The following is a 12,808-nucleotide window of genomic DNA, read 5'->3' on the forward strand; positions in this document are numbered from 1 at the left end:
GATGGGGAGGCATTAGTGTAGGGGGGCAGTTGCTCCCAGGAGCCTCTACTCACTCACTAACTTTGCCCTTCCCCCTTCAGACTTCACCCGAATGCAGGACATCCCGGAAGAGACTGAGAGCCGCGACGGGGAGCCTGTGGCTTCAGAGAGCTAAGGGGGCCCCTCCCCCCTGCCCTGTGCCCCCCTGAAGAACATTACTGAGGGAGGAAAACCTTGGGGACTCCAATCTGCCAATGACAAGGGAACATTTGAAAGAACTGCTGATTGTCCTTGCCAGCTCTTGGGATCCTTGGATACCTGGGGCCATTTAGGAAGCTGGGCGAATTAGGCCATAGTGCCCCCTGGTGGCATCCAGAAGCTACACCACAGATGCCAATCTTTCATGCCTTCTTCCCTCTACTTTAGGAAAATTTATTTATTTATTGTTTATTAGTTATGGAGGGAGAGAGGAGATTTAGAGGACCAGGGACATGGGAACCAAGCCATAGGGATCAGGGGGCCTTGTCCTTTAACACTACTGGGGTTTATTCAGGCTTAGCCGTGCAACTGCAGGGTTCTAGCCCTGACACCCCTCCCCAGCAACAACCATCTTTGGGGAGAGGCTGCAGCCACAGGAGCCTATTGCCCTTCCAGAAGGGCTGTGGGAAGGGCCATGTCCCTCTCCCACTTCCCTCAGCCTCTTCCTGCTGTTCTCTCTTCTCTCCATCCTCCATGGAAACCCCAGGGAGATAACCTGGCTTCCTAGAGCTGATGGAATAGAGGTTGAGGTGGCCATAATAGTTTGTTGCTGGGGGAGGGAAAAAAACCCACAGGGACCAGAATGTTCTTTTGTTGTTGTTATTTTCTTTTTTGTACCAAAGCCAACTGCACGTGTTTTATATTTTTAAGAGAAGATTGTAGGCAGTTAGAAATCACAGCCTTCTATCTCCACATCTCTGAAGAACTTGAGGGATGGGGGAACAACGGCTTCTCTCCTCATCTATAGTAATGGGGGATCTCTTCTGACCTCTTCCCCAGCCATTTGGAAAAAAAGTTCTAGGGAGAGTCGGGAAATCTCCACAAATCCTGACCTCATCCCCCACCTCAGCAACCATGACCTGAAACCTCAGTGTGAATTTTGGGGATTTTTCAATGGACCCCCCAGTGCCCACCAGCTCCAGCCGTTTTTCTGCCAATTTGATTGTTAAAAAAAAAAAAAAAAAAAAAAAAAAAGGAAAGAAAAAAACACAAAGCAGGGAAAATTAAAGACCTGGAACCCCATGATGTGCTGTCTCTTAATGTCTGCTGGTTCCGAGGGTGCTGGTGATGAGGAAAGCCGGGCAGTGACCCGTGTCCCTCCAGAAGAGGTCTTTGCCTCTCACAGGGACGACAGACTGCCTCATTGAAGACGGGGCGCTAGCCACAGAACCTGCTGCAGGCCTTTTTTGTTGTTGTCGTCGATATTCATGAATACAAGGATGAGAATGAAGGGGCGCTGAGCTGGTTCCAGTGGCTGCTGGGGATTCCAATATTAGAAAACTTGTTTCCATCTCATTTGCATGCCATGCTCAGAAACTGCATCAGCCTGTTGCCCCCTTCCTTCCCTTTGGGCACAGTTCCTGTTAGCCTCTCCCCTGTCATTCATTTTCAGACTCAGCCCCACTCTGCCCTGGTTCTTCCCAGTGTCAGGGTCCTGGGGTAACCTCTTTAAGACAGTTCCCCTCAGAGGAGCTGCTCATTTGCTCTCTGCCTCTTGGAGAGGTAGTGAGAGATTAGGTTGGTTTCAGTTCTTGGTTTTGGTTCATTTTGCTTCCTGTTTCTGGTTAATACCCTACTCCGGGGCTGTGGGGGGAGGGAGGAGGTGAGAGTCTAGAGTTGAATAAATGCTGGCATGCATACACATGTCTCTGTTGGAGCCCATGGGGTAAGAAGAGAAGAATGGGGCTCAAGACCTCAGCTGGAAAGAGGAATCGAAATCACGTGAGGGGGCAGGCTTGGGGGAGCAGCCAGCACCCTGCACCCCTGTACTTCTCGTCCACCAGCACTGGCCTTTACAAAGTGCTTTCTCATCCATTACGGGACGTGTGAGGTAGGAGTTTGTTCTCATTTTGCAGAAAAACCTAGGTGCAGAAAGCTTGCCAGGCCCGGGGAGGTGAGCCAGGAAGGGGCCAGCTCTCCTCGCAACAGTCCTCCACTTCCCCTCCTCGGCTGCTTTGCCTAAAAATACCAGAACAAGTTGCAAACGCACTGACACACGGCTCAGCAGCTGTCTGCCTTGTCAGCTGGAAGCGGCTGGGACCTGAGGCTGTAAAGGCGGTGCAGGGGGTGGGAGTGGGGTATCAGCATCCGAAGACCACCAAGAAAGGGGAATGCAGGCTCCCCAGCTTTCTCACACAGATCCAGGGAAGACACGAAGCGCACGGTGCAGGTGTGGAGAAGCCCACAGCACGTGGGAGAGCCGTGCTGTCCCTCCTGCTGCCCCTTGACCAAAACCTGTCCTCATCCTTGGCCCTGAAACTTAGGTCACACATTTCTCTGACATGGCTGTTCTGAGATTAGCCCCTCACATCTTTCACCATTCTATCCATTGTCCCCTCTAATCCCATTTTCGGAAACTCAGTCTTAACCTCTATCCCTTCTGCCGCCGTTTCAAAGCTCTCTGGCTTCATGCTCCAGGAAGCCAGGGCCCAGCTTCTCGCCACAACAATGCCTTCTTTCCGGTCCGAGAGGAGCTCCAAGCCTGCGAGGCCCAGCCCTCCTCCATTGCACCCTCCCCCACCTCTCCCACCCCTCTCCAAGAGGAGATCTGCGTGCATTGGTTCATCTCTGACTTGGACCTCTTTAAACTTTGTCAATATTGACCTCTGGGTCCCATAAAGCAGAAATGCTCCCAGAGGAGCCAATATCCGGAGCCTAGCAAGGCCATCGGAGGAACTGCAGGGGGTGGCAAGAGGGGTACCTAGCTGGGGGGGATTTTCCATCCTGAATTGGCTGGGTACAGACCTGGAGTTTTGGAACCAGTTTAAACATTATCAAAAAAAAGGAAATTAAACATCAAGAGGCTAATTAAATGTCTTTAACATTGCTTAATGTGTTGTGAATTGGGTGGTTGTTTAGAGCCTCTTCTGCTCAGCAACTGGATGGAGCTGGGGCAGAGGGCGCCTGCAGGCCGCCCGCCACCCCCCCCACCCCCCCGCAGGCTTCACCGCTCAGGTGCAGCTCCCAGCTGTTGCTCTGGGATCCTGAGTGGCCTGAGTTGTTCTGGGCTCTAAGGCACGTTGGGGCAGCGGGAGGGCAATGTGAGTGGGAGCTTCGCCCCATCTTCCCTCTATACCTCCCTCCTTGCCAGGGGCCGCCCCCCAAGAAAGTCCATTCTAATGGCTAAGCTTTGTCATTGCTGGGTCTCTACGGACACAGAAACCAAAGGGGAGCCCCCTGCCCTGGAGAACACACTTTCAAGAGGGGCTTGAGGGGCCAACCCCTCACTCACTCCTTTATGTAAAACTCATTTCACTCTAGAACGTGTAACAATCATTCCAGACAAGACCTTTTTGGCTCCCTGTCCCCGTCTCCCAGCTGCCACCTTATTTCGTCCTCTTCCTTTTTGTCTCCATTTTACATGATGTGTGAGAATAACAGCTAATACTCTATTTCAGGCACTGCCGAGTTCTCAACAGCCCATTTTACAGATGAGAAAACAGAAGTAAAGCAATTTACTGAGGTCCCTCAGCCAGTTAGTGTCAGAGCTGGCATGTGAATCCAGGTGCTCTGACACCTTTAGCTCTGATACTCTGAGCTAAGCACTTGGGGTGGAGAGGAAGACTAGCACCACTTTCTGTGGTTTCCACTTCTTTGGCTGCACCTTCAGCCTCCTCTTCTCCCAACTCCCTTCCCCATCTCTCACCTCCCTATGCCCCACTCACACCCTTGGCTTATCTTCACTTTTCCCTCCAAATCTTGATTTAAAGAGAGACACACAGGTCCTCCCAGCCAGGACCAGGGTTCTACACTTGGGGCTTGGCTGATGCCAGGGATCCAACAAGACCCCATGTGCCTTCTCCCAGCAAGGGGACTACAGCTTTTGCAGCTGAGGTCTGTAAGCACCAAGTTTCTGTAGGAACCACTGAGATGGTAAAAAGGTGGAGATGGCCAGGAGAGGAGAGCATTTTGGGCCCTGGCACCAGAGGAGGACAAGAGCACACCCCGTTTGAGGTGAGGGGATGGGGAGGGGACAGACAGAGGGAGATAGGCACTGACCTCTGATCCATGAGTCTAGAAACCTTGGGAAAATTTCCTGGGAATTCTCACAGGAGGCAGAAATGGGGCAAAGAATCCTTTTGTCCACACTAACTGGAGGTGGAACTGGGATTAAGGGTCAAGACAATTTGTGAATGATCCAGAGGTTTATTCTCAGATCCTCTTCTTTCCCACCTCCAAATGGAGACAAGCTTTGTCATACCCAGAGTGACCTGGGCCCAGGCCTCTCCCACTCCACCACACACCCACAGTGAGATCAAGGAGCAGACATTCCCTCAGGCAACGCAGCCAGGTAGAGAGGCAGGCCCCCTTCTCCCTATAAGGTGAGCATCCTGCACCTGGCAGACCCCAGAAGGAGGAGAGTGTTTAGCTTGCACCCATCACTCAGGTGTCCTTTTGTCTAATTTGGTGAGCAGCATAGTAAAAGGGCAACTCTCCTAGGGGGTACTTCCAACCCACCTCCTGCCTACCTCGTTTAGGGCCACCTGTTCCACCCAGCCTCGGCCCTGGGGCCACAGTCTTGCTCGCAGATCCCTGAAGGTGTCTGCCAGGGCCCTTCGTGGCTCCCGCCTTAGGAGACAGTACAGCACAGGGTTGAGGCAGATGTTGCTGTGTGCCAGGCAGGTGGTGACATGGGAGACTTGGGAATGGATGATGTAGAAAGTGCTGTCCCAGGGTACCAGGTCAAACTTCACCAGGATGCCCCAGAGAGTGACCACATGGTTGGGGAACCAGCAGAGGAAGAAGGAGGCCACCAGGATGCGGACAGAGCGGGCTACAACCCTGCTGTCCTGCCGACGCCGTTGCCGCTGCCGCAGGAAGGCCAGCAACAGCAGATAGCTGGTGGTGATGATGCCCAGGGGCACCATGAAGGCCAGCACCACCCTCTGAAGCTGGTAGGCTCCCAGCCAATACTTGCTGGGGAAGCGCATTAGGCACAGACGCACGCCACACACCTCACTCTCAGCCCCAAAGACAGCCGTGGGCACTGTCACCAGGGCAGCTGCCATCCACACTGCCAGGGTGGCCATACGGGCCCAGAAGAGTGATAGGTGGGTGCCTGGTCCTGTAGCCATGGCCACCACCCAGTATCGGGCAACACTCAGCGCCGTGATGAGGAAGATGCTGGCATAGACGTTGAGGACAGTGGCCGTCAGGACCATCTTGCAGAGGGCACCTCCGAAGGGCCAGTGGAGGTCCAGTGCTGACTCAGCTGCCCAGAAGGGGAGAGTAAGTGCCATCCCCAGGTCTGCCAGAGCCAGGTTGAAGACAAAAGTGTCGGAAGGAACTCGCCGAGCACAGTTACCCAGCACCCACAGCACGGCCAAGTTTCCCAGCAAGCCGACAGCCCCCACAAGCCCGTAGGCCAGGGCAACCACAACCCTCAGGGCTGGGAATTCAACAGGCATCGCAGCATCATCAGTACTCAGCACGCTGCCTCCAGAGGTGTTGCCCCGGAATGCAGGCAGCGGGGCAGAAGTATTGGGTGTGGGCATCGCAGGGCATCCAAAGTCAGTGGTGCCAGGCAGAGGGGCCAGCAAGTGCCTGCCAGACTGGCAGGGCCACCTACAGCTCTCAGCAGGAACCTCTAGATCTGAGTGCTTCTCTCAGGGCCTCAAGCTGCCAGGAGCCCTGGCCCACGCCCACACCTCAGAGGGAGGGGTGTGGATGGGACAACCTGCCTCTTCCCTGTTGGGTGGTGGGTGGGGCAGGGTAAGGGAGGGCCCAAACATAAATGTGTGCCTGCGTGCGTGTGTGCGTGCGTGTGTGTGCGCGTGTGCGTGTGTGTGTGTGTGTGTGTGTGTAGGAAGGGCTCTATGTGGCAGAAAGGGAGGGGAGAAAGGGGAGTTAACTATGGAGAGCAGCACCAAGCCTCCACTGTGGGGAGAGGGCCAGAGATACCCCATCTCAGGGATGACAGGAACTAAACTGGAGCCCCCTCTACTCCTAACAGTGTGCAGGGGCCCCCTTCTCTGCAGAAAGTGCTCCTTGGGGCCAGGGGAAGGGGCCTGGAAGGGGGCTAGAGGCAGGGACCCAGAATGCATGTCTGAGAGAGAGAGCAGAGGTTCTGGAGTCCCAGATCTGCTACTCACTAGCTGTGTGACTTTGGGTGAGTTACTTTACTCCCCTGAGACTCAGTTTCGTTGCTTAAAATTTTCAGATAATATCACAGCGTCGCAGGATTGGTGTGATGAAATGAGATAATACATGTGAAAAAGCACTTTGTATGTTACTGTTTTTCATAAATGATTATTATCTCAAAGGAAAAGTTTGGGGTGTCTGTAGTGAAAGGGAGCAGGGTACCGAGCAGCTATTATCACCATGCCCAGGGAACAGCGCCAACTAAAACACAGGTTGGAATTCATTGCAGCAACAAGTGACCTTGAGGCTAAGGACGGGGAGGAAAGGAGAGAGGAAGTCACAGCTTCCTGTTCCCTCCTCACTGGGAACATGGCCCGTGAAGACCTGAGTGGACCTGGGGCATGCCCGCAGTTCTGTTCCTGCTCCCGAGCATGAAGTAGTCCTGCTAACCTCTATCACTCCCACTGCCATTTCACCCTTTCCTGCTCTAGTCCATGGAGTCAGAGGTCAACAGCACCCCCACTCTCTCCTCCAGTCCCCAAACCCCATTCCAGAGCTGTGGACCCTGAGATACATCCTCACCACACCTCATCCTGTCTCCCCATGATCTCAGCCCTCACTGGAAAAAATGCCTCATTGGGTCCTCCCCTTTTATGCCCATATCGCTATGCTTTGCAGAATTTGCTGTGATAGGGAAAAAGAGAGGGTGGGAGGTGGGTAGATAAAAGAGTGAGGCTTTTTCAAGGATTCCAAAATATTCAACACCTTCCTGCCCTCTGAGATGTTTGGTGTTCAGTTCCCTTGGAGTGCTGGGGGAGGAGAGGGGCCCTCGGGACAATCAATCAGCAGTGTGTTTGATGAACCCTATGGAAGACACCCAGAGATCCAGATTGGGTGCCGGGATGTTTGGGTTTTTCAGCAAGGAATGGGTGTGAAAGGGGTGGCAGAAGGGGTGTGGCCAGTCCAAGTTCAGCTGAGTCAGATGGGCTACCTCCTGACCTCCTGGACTGCTCCTGTGTGACTTCGTACCAGTTCCTCCGCCTCCGGGCCATGTTTACTCTTCCACCCGTCCGGCGTCACCTTGCCAATCTGGCAGTGAAGATGTCTGTTTAATGCATTAGATTTATTTTCTCTTGGCTTGGAGAAAGGAAGTTGAGTCAGAACTCCAGGGTTCTGCTATCCATTTGAAATATCTGGTCCTCTAATCATTCCTTTTTTTACCTCTACTCATTTCTAATCCAAATCCTTTCCCTTGGTCTGAGACTAACACCCCCTTATGGTTATGCAGAGAGGTGATGCCACCAGCTGGCCAAGTCTAAGAACTTCGCTTTGGGCCCTTACCTTTTTCTAGTAGTTCATTCATTCACTCTAATCAGAGCATTTCCTGAGAACCCTAATTATGTGCCAGGCATTGTGCCATATGCTGGGGAGACAAAAACAAATAAAATATGGTCCCTCTCCTCATGAAATGTAATAAACTTTTTCAAGATGGATGGGATCTTTAAGATCATCTAGTTCAACTTCTCATTTTATAGGGAGTGAAAGTGACTTGTCTAAGGCCACCAGGGAAATGGTGGCAGAGTCAGGATTTAAGATAAAAGTCTCTTGACTCCTAGAATCTGGCTCTTTCTGCTACATCATAAAACCCTTTTGGTATTTCTTTCCACCTATAGTCTCTTCCCCCTCGCTGAGTACCAGAAGCACCGGTCCTTGCCCTTGGGAAGCTCCTAGGCTGCCAAGGGAAACAGGAGCAGGATGTGGACAGAGGGACAGGGACGGCTCCTCTCTAGATGGTCTTCATTCACAGCTGCTGGGAAATGAGGAGGAACTGGATCCAACAAGAGTGATTTTGCCATCCCTCTTGTTCCTATTCCTCTGGAGCCACACTTTACCAGCCCAATTTTCTATCTCAATTAGAGTCCAAGGACCTGTGTGGTAGATTATCGTGTCTGCCTTACATAAAAAGGATTTATAATGACCAGGCCTTCCCCTCAGGCACCTGAATATCCATGGCAGCCCACATTTACCAGGCCACATCCCCGTCCCTGCTCTCCAAACCCAGACAAAGCGGAATTGGGGGAGGAGGCAGGAGGAACAGAGTCATCTTTCTGCAGAGCATAAAGAGAAGGAAGCTGTGCATTTGTGGCAGAAGAGACAGAGACTAGCCCCTTGGGGGACCAAAAATGGCAGAAGTAGGAGACCTGGCCCTAATCCAAATCTCCAACCTCATATCAACCCAAACAGCCACATCTCCAGCCCCTCACACGTCTGCCAGATCTCCTGGAGAAGATCCTCCAGTCTCGGGAAGGGGTATGGGCAGCTCCAACGCTCAAGGGCAAGCTCCAGATCAGTCTCTCTCTCTCATCTTTACATTTTGGAATAGTTTTAGATTTACAGAAAAATTGCAAAGGCAGTGAGAGTGACCCATCTCTTTTATTTTCCACATTAAAATAAAAATGGAAGGGCCTCAAAAATAAAAACAAAAATCTTAGGGATAAATCTGAGGAAAGAACTGTTTAATTTTACCTGAGATAGTCACAGAGATTATTTTTAAACTGAAGCTTGAAAAATCAGTAGACGTTTGTCCAGGGAAAGGGCATTTCAGGTGATGGGTACAGTACGATCAAAGACATGGGGGCATGCATCTGGGGAAATGCAAGCGTCAGCATGGCTGGCACAATAGTGTGTGTACCAAGGAAAAGACCAGGAAGCGTGGGAGCGGGAGGCAATCATGAGGTTATGGAGGACCTGAAGCAGGCAAGGGAACTTAGATTCTATCCTATAGAATGAGAAGCCACTGAAAGCTTTTAATCTACGCAGTGACAGAATCAGATTTATTTTTTAGGATTGTCTATCTGTTGACAATGTGAAGAACCACTCAAGGGGGCTGAAAATGGCAGGAGAAATATAAATTAGGAGAGTTTTGTAAATGGGCTGGGATAGTCAGGAAGTAGAGGAAAGGAGGAGTGTGGGTTATATTTAGGACATAGAATCAAATGACTGGGGATGTAAAATTGTTAAGAAGAGGGAGGAATTAAGAATGACCACCAGTTTATAGGCTCGGGGACTTAAGTGCATGGAGATTACATGAATGGATGGCTGGATAGATGTATGGTAGCACCATATACAGCATTAGAAAATACAGGCTGAAAAATGTGTGAACCATCTAGGTGTGGTGATCCAATATGCAGTTGACTATCTGGTCTTGAAGATCTGAACTTGGAAGTCCTTCAGTGGAAGGTGGTGATGGGTAAACCCATGGAAGAAAAGGTCCAGTAGCCCTGTGAACTCTGCTGGTTGCTTTCACAGCATCCACGTCCCCCTCCTCCTTTCTAAAGAACCTAATTTTGTTCCAGTATCCACTTCTCCACTACAGAGTCCAGATGACTTGGAGGAAGCTAACTCCATCCCCAGCTCTAGGGGTGGATGCTGATTATTTTAAGTCAATCACACTATAACCATCCCTCTTGACGGTAATTTTTTTTCAAGAGCCAAGGCTTAAGCTAATCAATACGTGACGTTACCCTGATGAGTGTTGTTAGTCCACAGGTTGGTCCAATCAGACTGAAGTGGGGGTAAGATTTTTATTCTGTGAGTGGCAGGGAGGATTTCTTTCTCCCATTGGATCTAAATTCAGAAGCATGTGTTGATTTTGGCAATCATCTTGTCACCACAAAAGAAGCCAGTCTAAGGACAAAGTCTTCTTGTGGAGGCAGGCAGAGCAGACAAGCTGAGCATACGCTATCTTTGGACTTCTAGTTATGAGGGAGAATACATTTATTATTGTTTAAGCCATTTTGAGTTATGTTTTCTGTTACTTGTGATGAGAAGCATCCTGGGTCTCAAGCCAGAACGGGATGTAAGATTAGTGAATAGTATTTTTTAGGGCAGAAGGAGCCAGAAATGTTTACTAAATTTATTGCTTACTATCGTTAAGACAGAGCTATGTTGGTGAGGTATCATCTCTGAGCAGGGCAGACTGTAATCTTCTACCTCTACGGTTTTGGCTTCAGGGACTGGCAGATTTTCAGAGGCATGAGTAGATAGACATCATCTCTAGAAGACGATAGCCCTGGTGAGACTGTATTTGATTGGCTGGCACTCCAAGACCAGTTCACTGGAGACTGTTTGACTTTGAGAAGTGAAAGGCTGACGCTGATTGGATGATTTTCACTTAGGCAAGTTGTTGATTGATTCAACTGGTTTAAAATAGGTTCTGAAGGCTACTTGTTGCCATGGCTACAGAATACTCATATCATGGTTTTTTTCCAAGTTTGTGGGATTTTTTTTTTAATTCTCAGGAAGAAGTATCCATCTTCCTGGCCAAGACCAATCTCTACATCTGTGTCTTAAACGATTCTCTTCACAGATCCTGCTCCATCAGTCATTCCCTTCCTCTTGGCTTTCCTACACTGCCTCTTTTATTGCAAGGAACAGAAATCCCCTTGAGCTGCTTCTAGTGATGAAACAGATATCCAATGACAGGATGATGTTGATTATGCCAGAGTCCTTGGAAAATCCTCACCTTTTTGCCTACCCATCTCTGCCTTCTCTTTCCTTCTTTCGCTGCGGTGGGTGGGAATGTTGGCATGAAAGACTAGGGCTAAGACTGCATTTTTAGAGTTTTAGTAGATCTGAATGGATTCAAGTGAGGTAATGGGAAGATAGAATAGTGCAGCCCTCAGGAAGCAGGTTTCATGCTTTTTGCTTTTCAGTTGGTCCCTGTTCCTGCTTCTCTCAGCACATCTGCTCCATTCTCCTGCTTCTCTTTGCAGATTAGCAACTCTGCCTGCTCCTCTTGGGCAGAACCTAAGACAGACACCTCAGCCCTGACACACCAGCATGACCTCCTAGCACCAGTGGCTACCATTAACCAACCATAGTTCTCTGGTTCTGAAAATCCTTGTGAAAGAGTATTTTTTCAGTCCTGAGTCTAGTCAAGTGTGTACCCTTTGTTTAATCAGCTGTGGCCACCAAGTCATTAAATATGCAGGACTGTTCTTTCTAGAGACTGTGGGAGGGGTAGGCTCTGCAGAAGAGGCTGCACATGGGACAGCCAATGAAGCATAGCTAGCACAGACTACTCTGCCTACCGTGCACATAGCCCCTTCTTTTCAAACATATATTTCTAAAGACTCCTCCTCCACTAACACAATCCACTATTCATAAAAAACATAAATACACCCACCCTCTCAACAAACAAAAACTATCCAAAGCCAAGTCTAACTATTGCATTCAGAGGCAATGTAATGGGGCCCCTTTAATCACTCTATAATTCCTGAGTGATGTCCATTCTTTTCTAGTTCGATTGTAATTGGTTCCAGGTATGATCCGTTGACATCTTACACCTTTTAGAAAACAAGCCCACAGACACCTGATGTACAATATTAGAGGAAAACACAAGGCAACTACAAGAAATTCTTAATTAAAAGGGAGAAAATAGAATGACTCCTCCAGATCGGCTCTGTATATCAGTCCAGTCCTCACAGTTATTTCACAGCCCTCAACATACCGCTCCAGCTTTGTAAGGCAAGCCCTCCACTGATACTGCAGGGTTAGCCCAGGGCGGGCGGGGGGACAACGTATATGACACAAGAGTGAATTCCCAGAACCAGTTTGCTGACTCACATCCTTAGAAGCGGAGTGAGTTCTTTGGTCAGAAAATTTGATCACATCAGTTTTTGCTTATTGGGAAGTTTTCCTTTTACCATTGGTTTTCAGATCATCCCTGAGATGGTCATTGACAAAAATTTCCTCTAATGGAACAGAAGAACTAAAACTGTTCTTCTGTTATCCTTTGTGGTTGGGATTAAGAATTGCTGGAGAAGCTGAGCTGCCTTGCCATGTTGATTTCAGTCAGACACAGGATCCAACTTGGTGTATTTCTGGCAGTTCAGTTCCCACAGGACTTTAGTGGGTTGCTTCCCCTTTTTCACTTTTAAGGGTGCCATATTGTCGCTGTTCTTGTTGTTTTACTGTTGTTACAGCCGTTTTCTTTTTCTTCTTTTTTTTACTTTTAGTATTTTTTCTTTTTTTATTTTGACATAATTTCAGACTGAGAGGAAACTACAAGAATAGTACAAAGAATTTTTGTATCCCCTTTACCCAGATTCCCCAAATGTTGTTTTTTTTTTTATTTTAATTTTTCCTTTTTCTCCCCAAAGCCCCCCTGGTACATAGTTGTGTATTCTTCGTTGTGGGTTCTTCTAGTTGTGGCATGTGGGACGCTGCCTCAGCGTGGTCTGATGAGCAGTGCCATGTCCGCGCCCAGGATCCGAACCAACGAAACACTGGGCCGCCTGCAGCGGAGCGCGCGAACTTAACCACTTGGCCACGGGGCCAGCCCCTGTTAACTTTTTTTTTTGAGGAAGATTTGCCCTGAGCTAACATCTGCTGCCAATCCTTCTTTTTTTGCTGAGGAAGACTGGCCCTGAGCTAACATCCATGCCCATCTTCCTCTTCTTTATATGTGGGACGCCGACCACAGCAT

General features: G+C 49.5%; 2 protein-coding genes across 15 annotated transcripts in view; one reads left to right on the top strand and one right to left on the bottom strand.

Annotated features, from left to right (window-relative positions):
• Positions 1 to 1,260, top strand: part of ARHGEF2 (Rho/Rac guanine nucleotide exchange factor 2) — a 50,498-nt gene extending 49,238 nt beyond the window's left edge. For all 14 annotated transcript variants that reach the window (XM_070268041.1, XM_070268042.1, XM_023641022.2 and 11 more), the window contains one exon: positions 81 to 1,260. In XM_070268041.1, coding sequence (XP_070124142.1) covers positions 81 to 154 — 74 coding nt within the window. In that variant the 3' untranslated portion in view covers positions 155 to 1,260. The remainder of the gene's footprint in view (positions 1 to 80) is intronic.
• A 3,114-nt stretch (positions 1,261 to 4,374) lies between these two features.
• On the bottom strand, positions 4,375 to 5,839 carry RXFP4 (relaxin family peptide/INSL5 receptor 4). The gene has a single exon (XM_070268051.1). The coding sequence runs from the start codon at positions 5,730 to 5,732 to the stop codon at positions 4,674 to 4,676; it is 1,059 nt and encodes a 352-aa protein (XP_070124152.1). The 5' UTR covers positions 5,733 to 5,839; the 3' UTR covers positions 4,375 to 4,673.
• Between the last annotated feature and the right edge of the window lie 6,969 nt (positions 5,840 to 12,808).

Source organism: Equus caballus, chromosome 5 (assembly GCF_041296265.1).
Source record: "Equus caballus isolate H_3958 breed thoroughbred chromosome 5, TB-T2T, whole genome shotgun sequence".
NCBI classification, from domain to species: Eukaryota; Metazoa; Chordata; class Mammalia; order Perissodactyla; family Equidae; genus Equus; species Equus caballus.

What these genes read in the sequence shown, in the direction of transcription:
- RXFP4 (XM_070268051.1), bottom strand. Translation starts at nt 5,732, where the DNA reads ATGCCCACACCCAATACTTCTGCCCCGCTGCCTGCATTCCGGGGCAAC.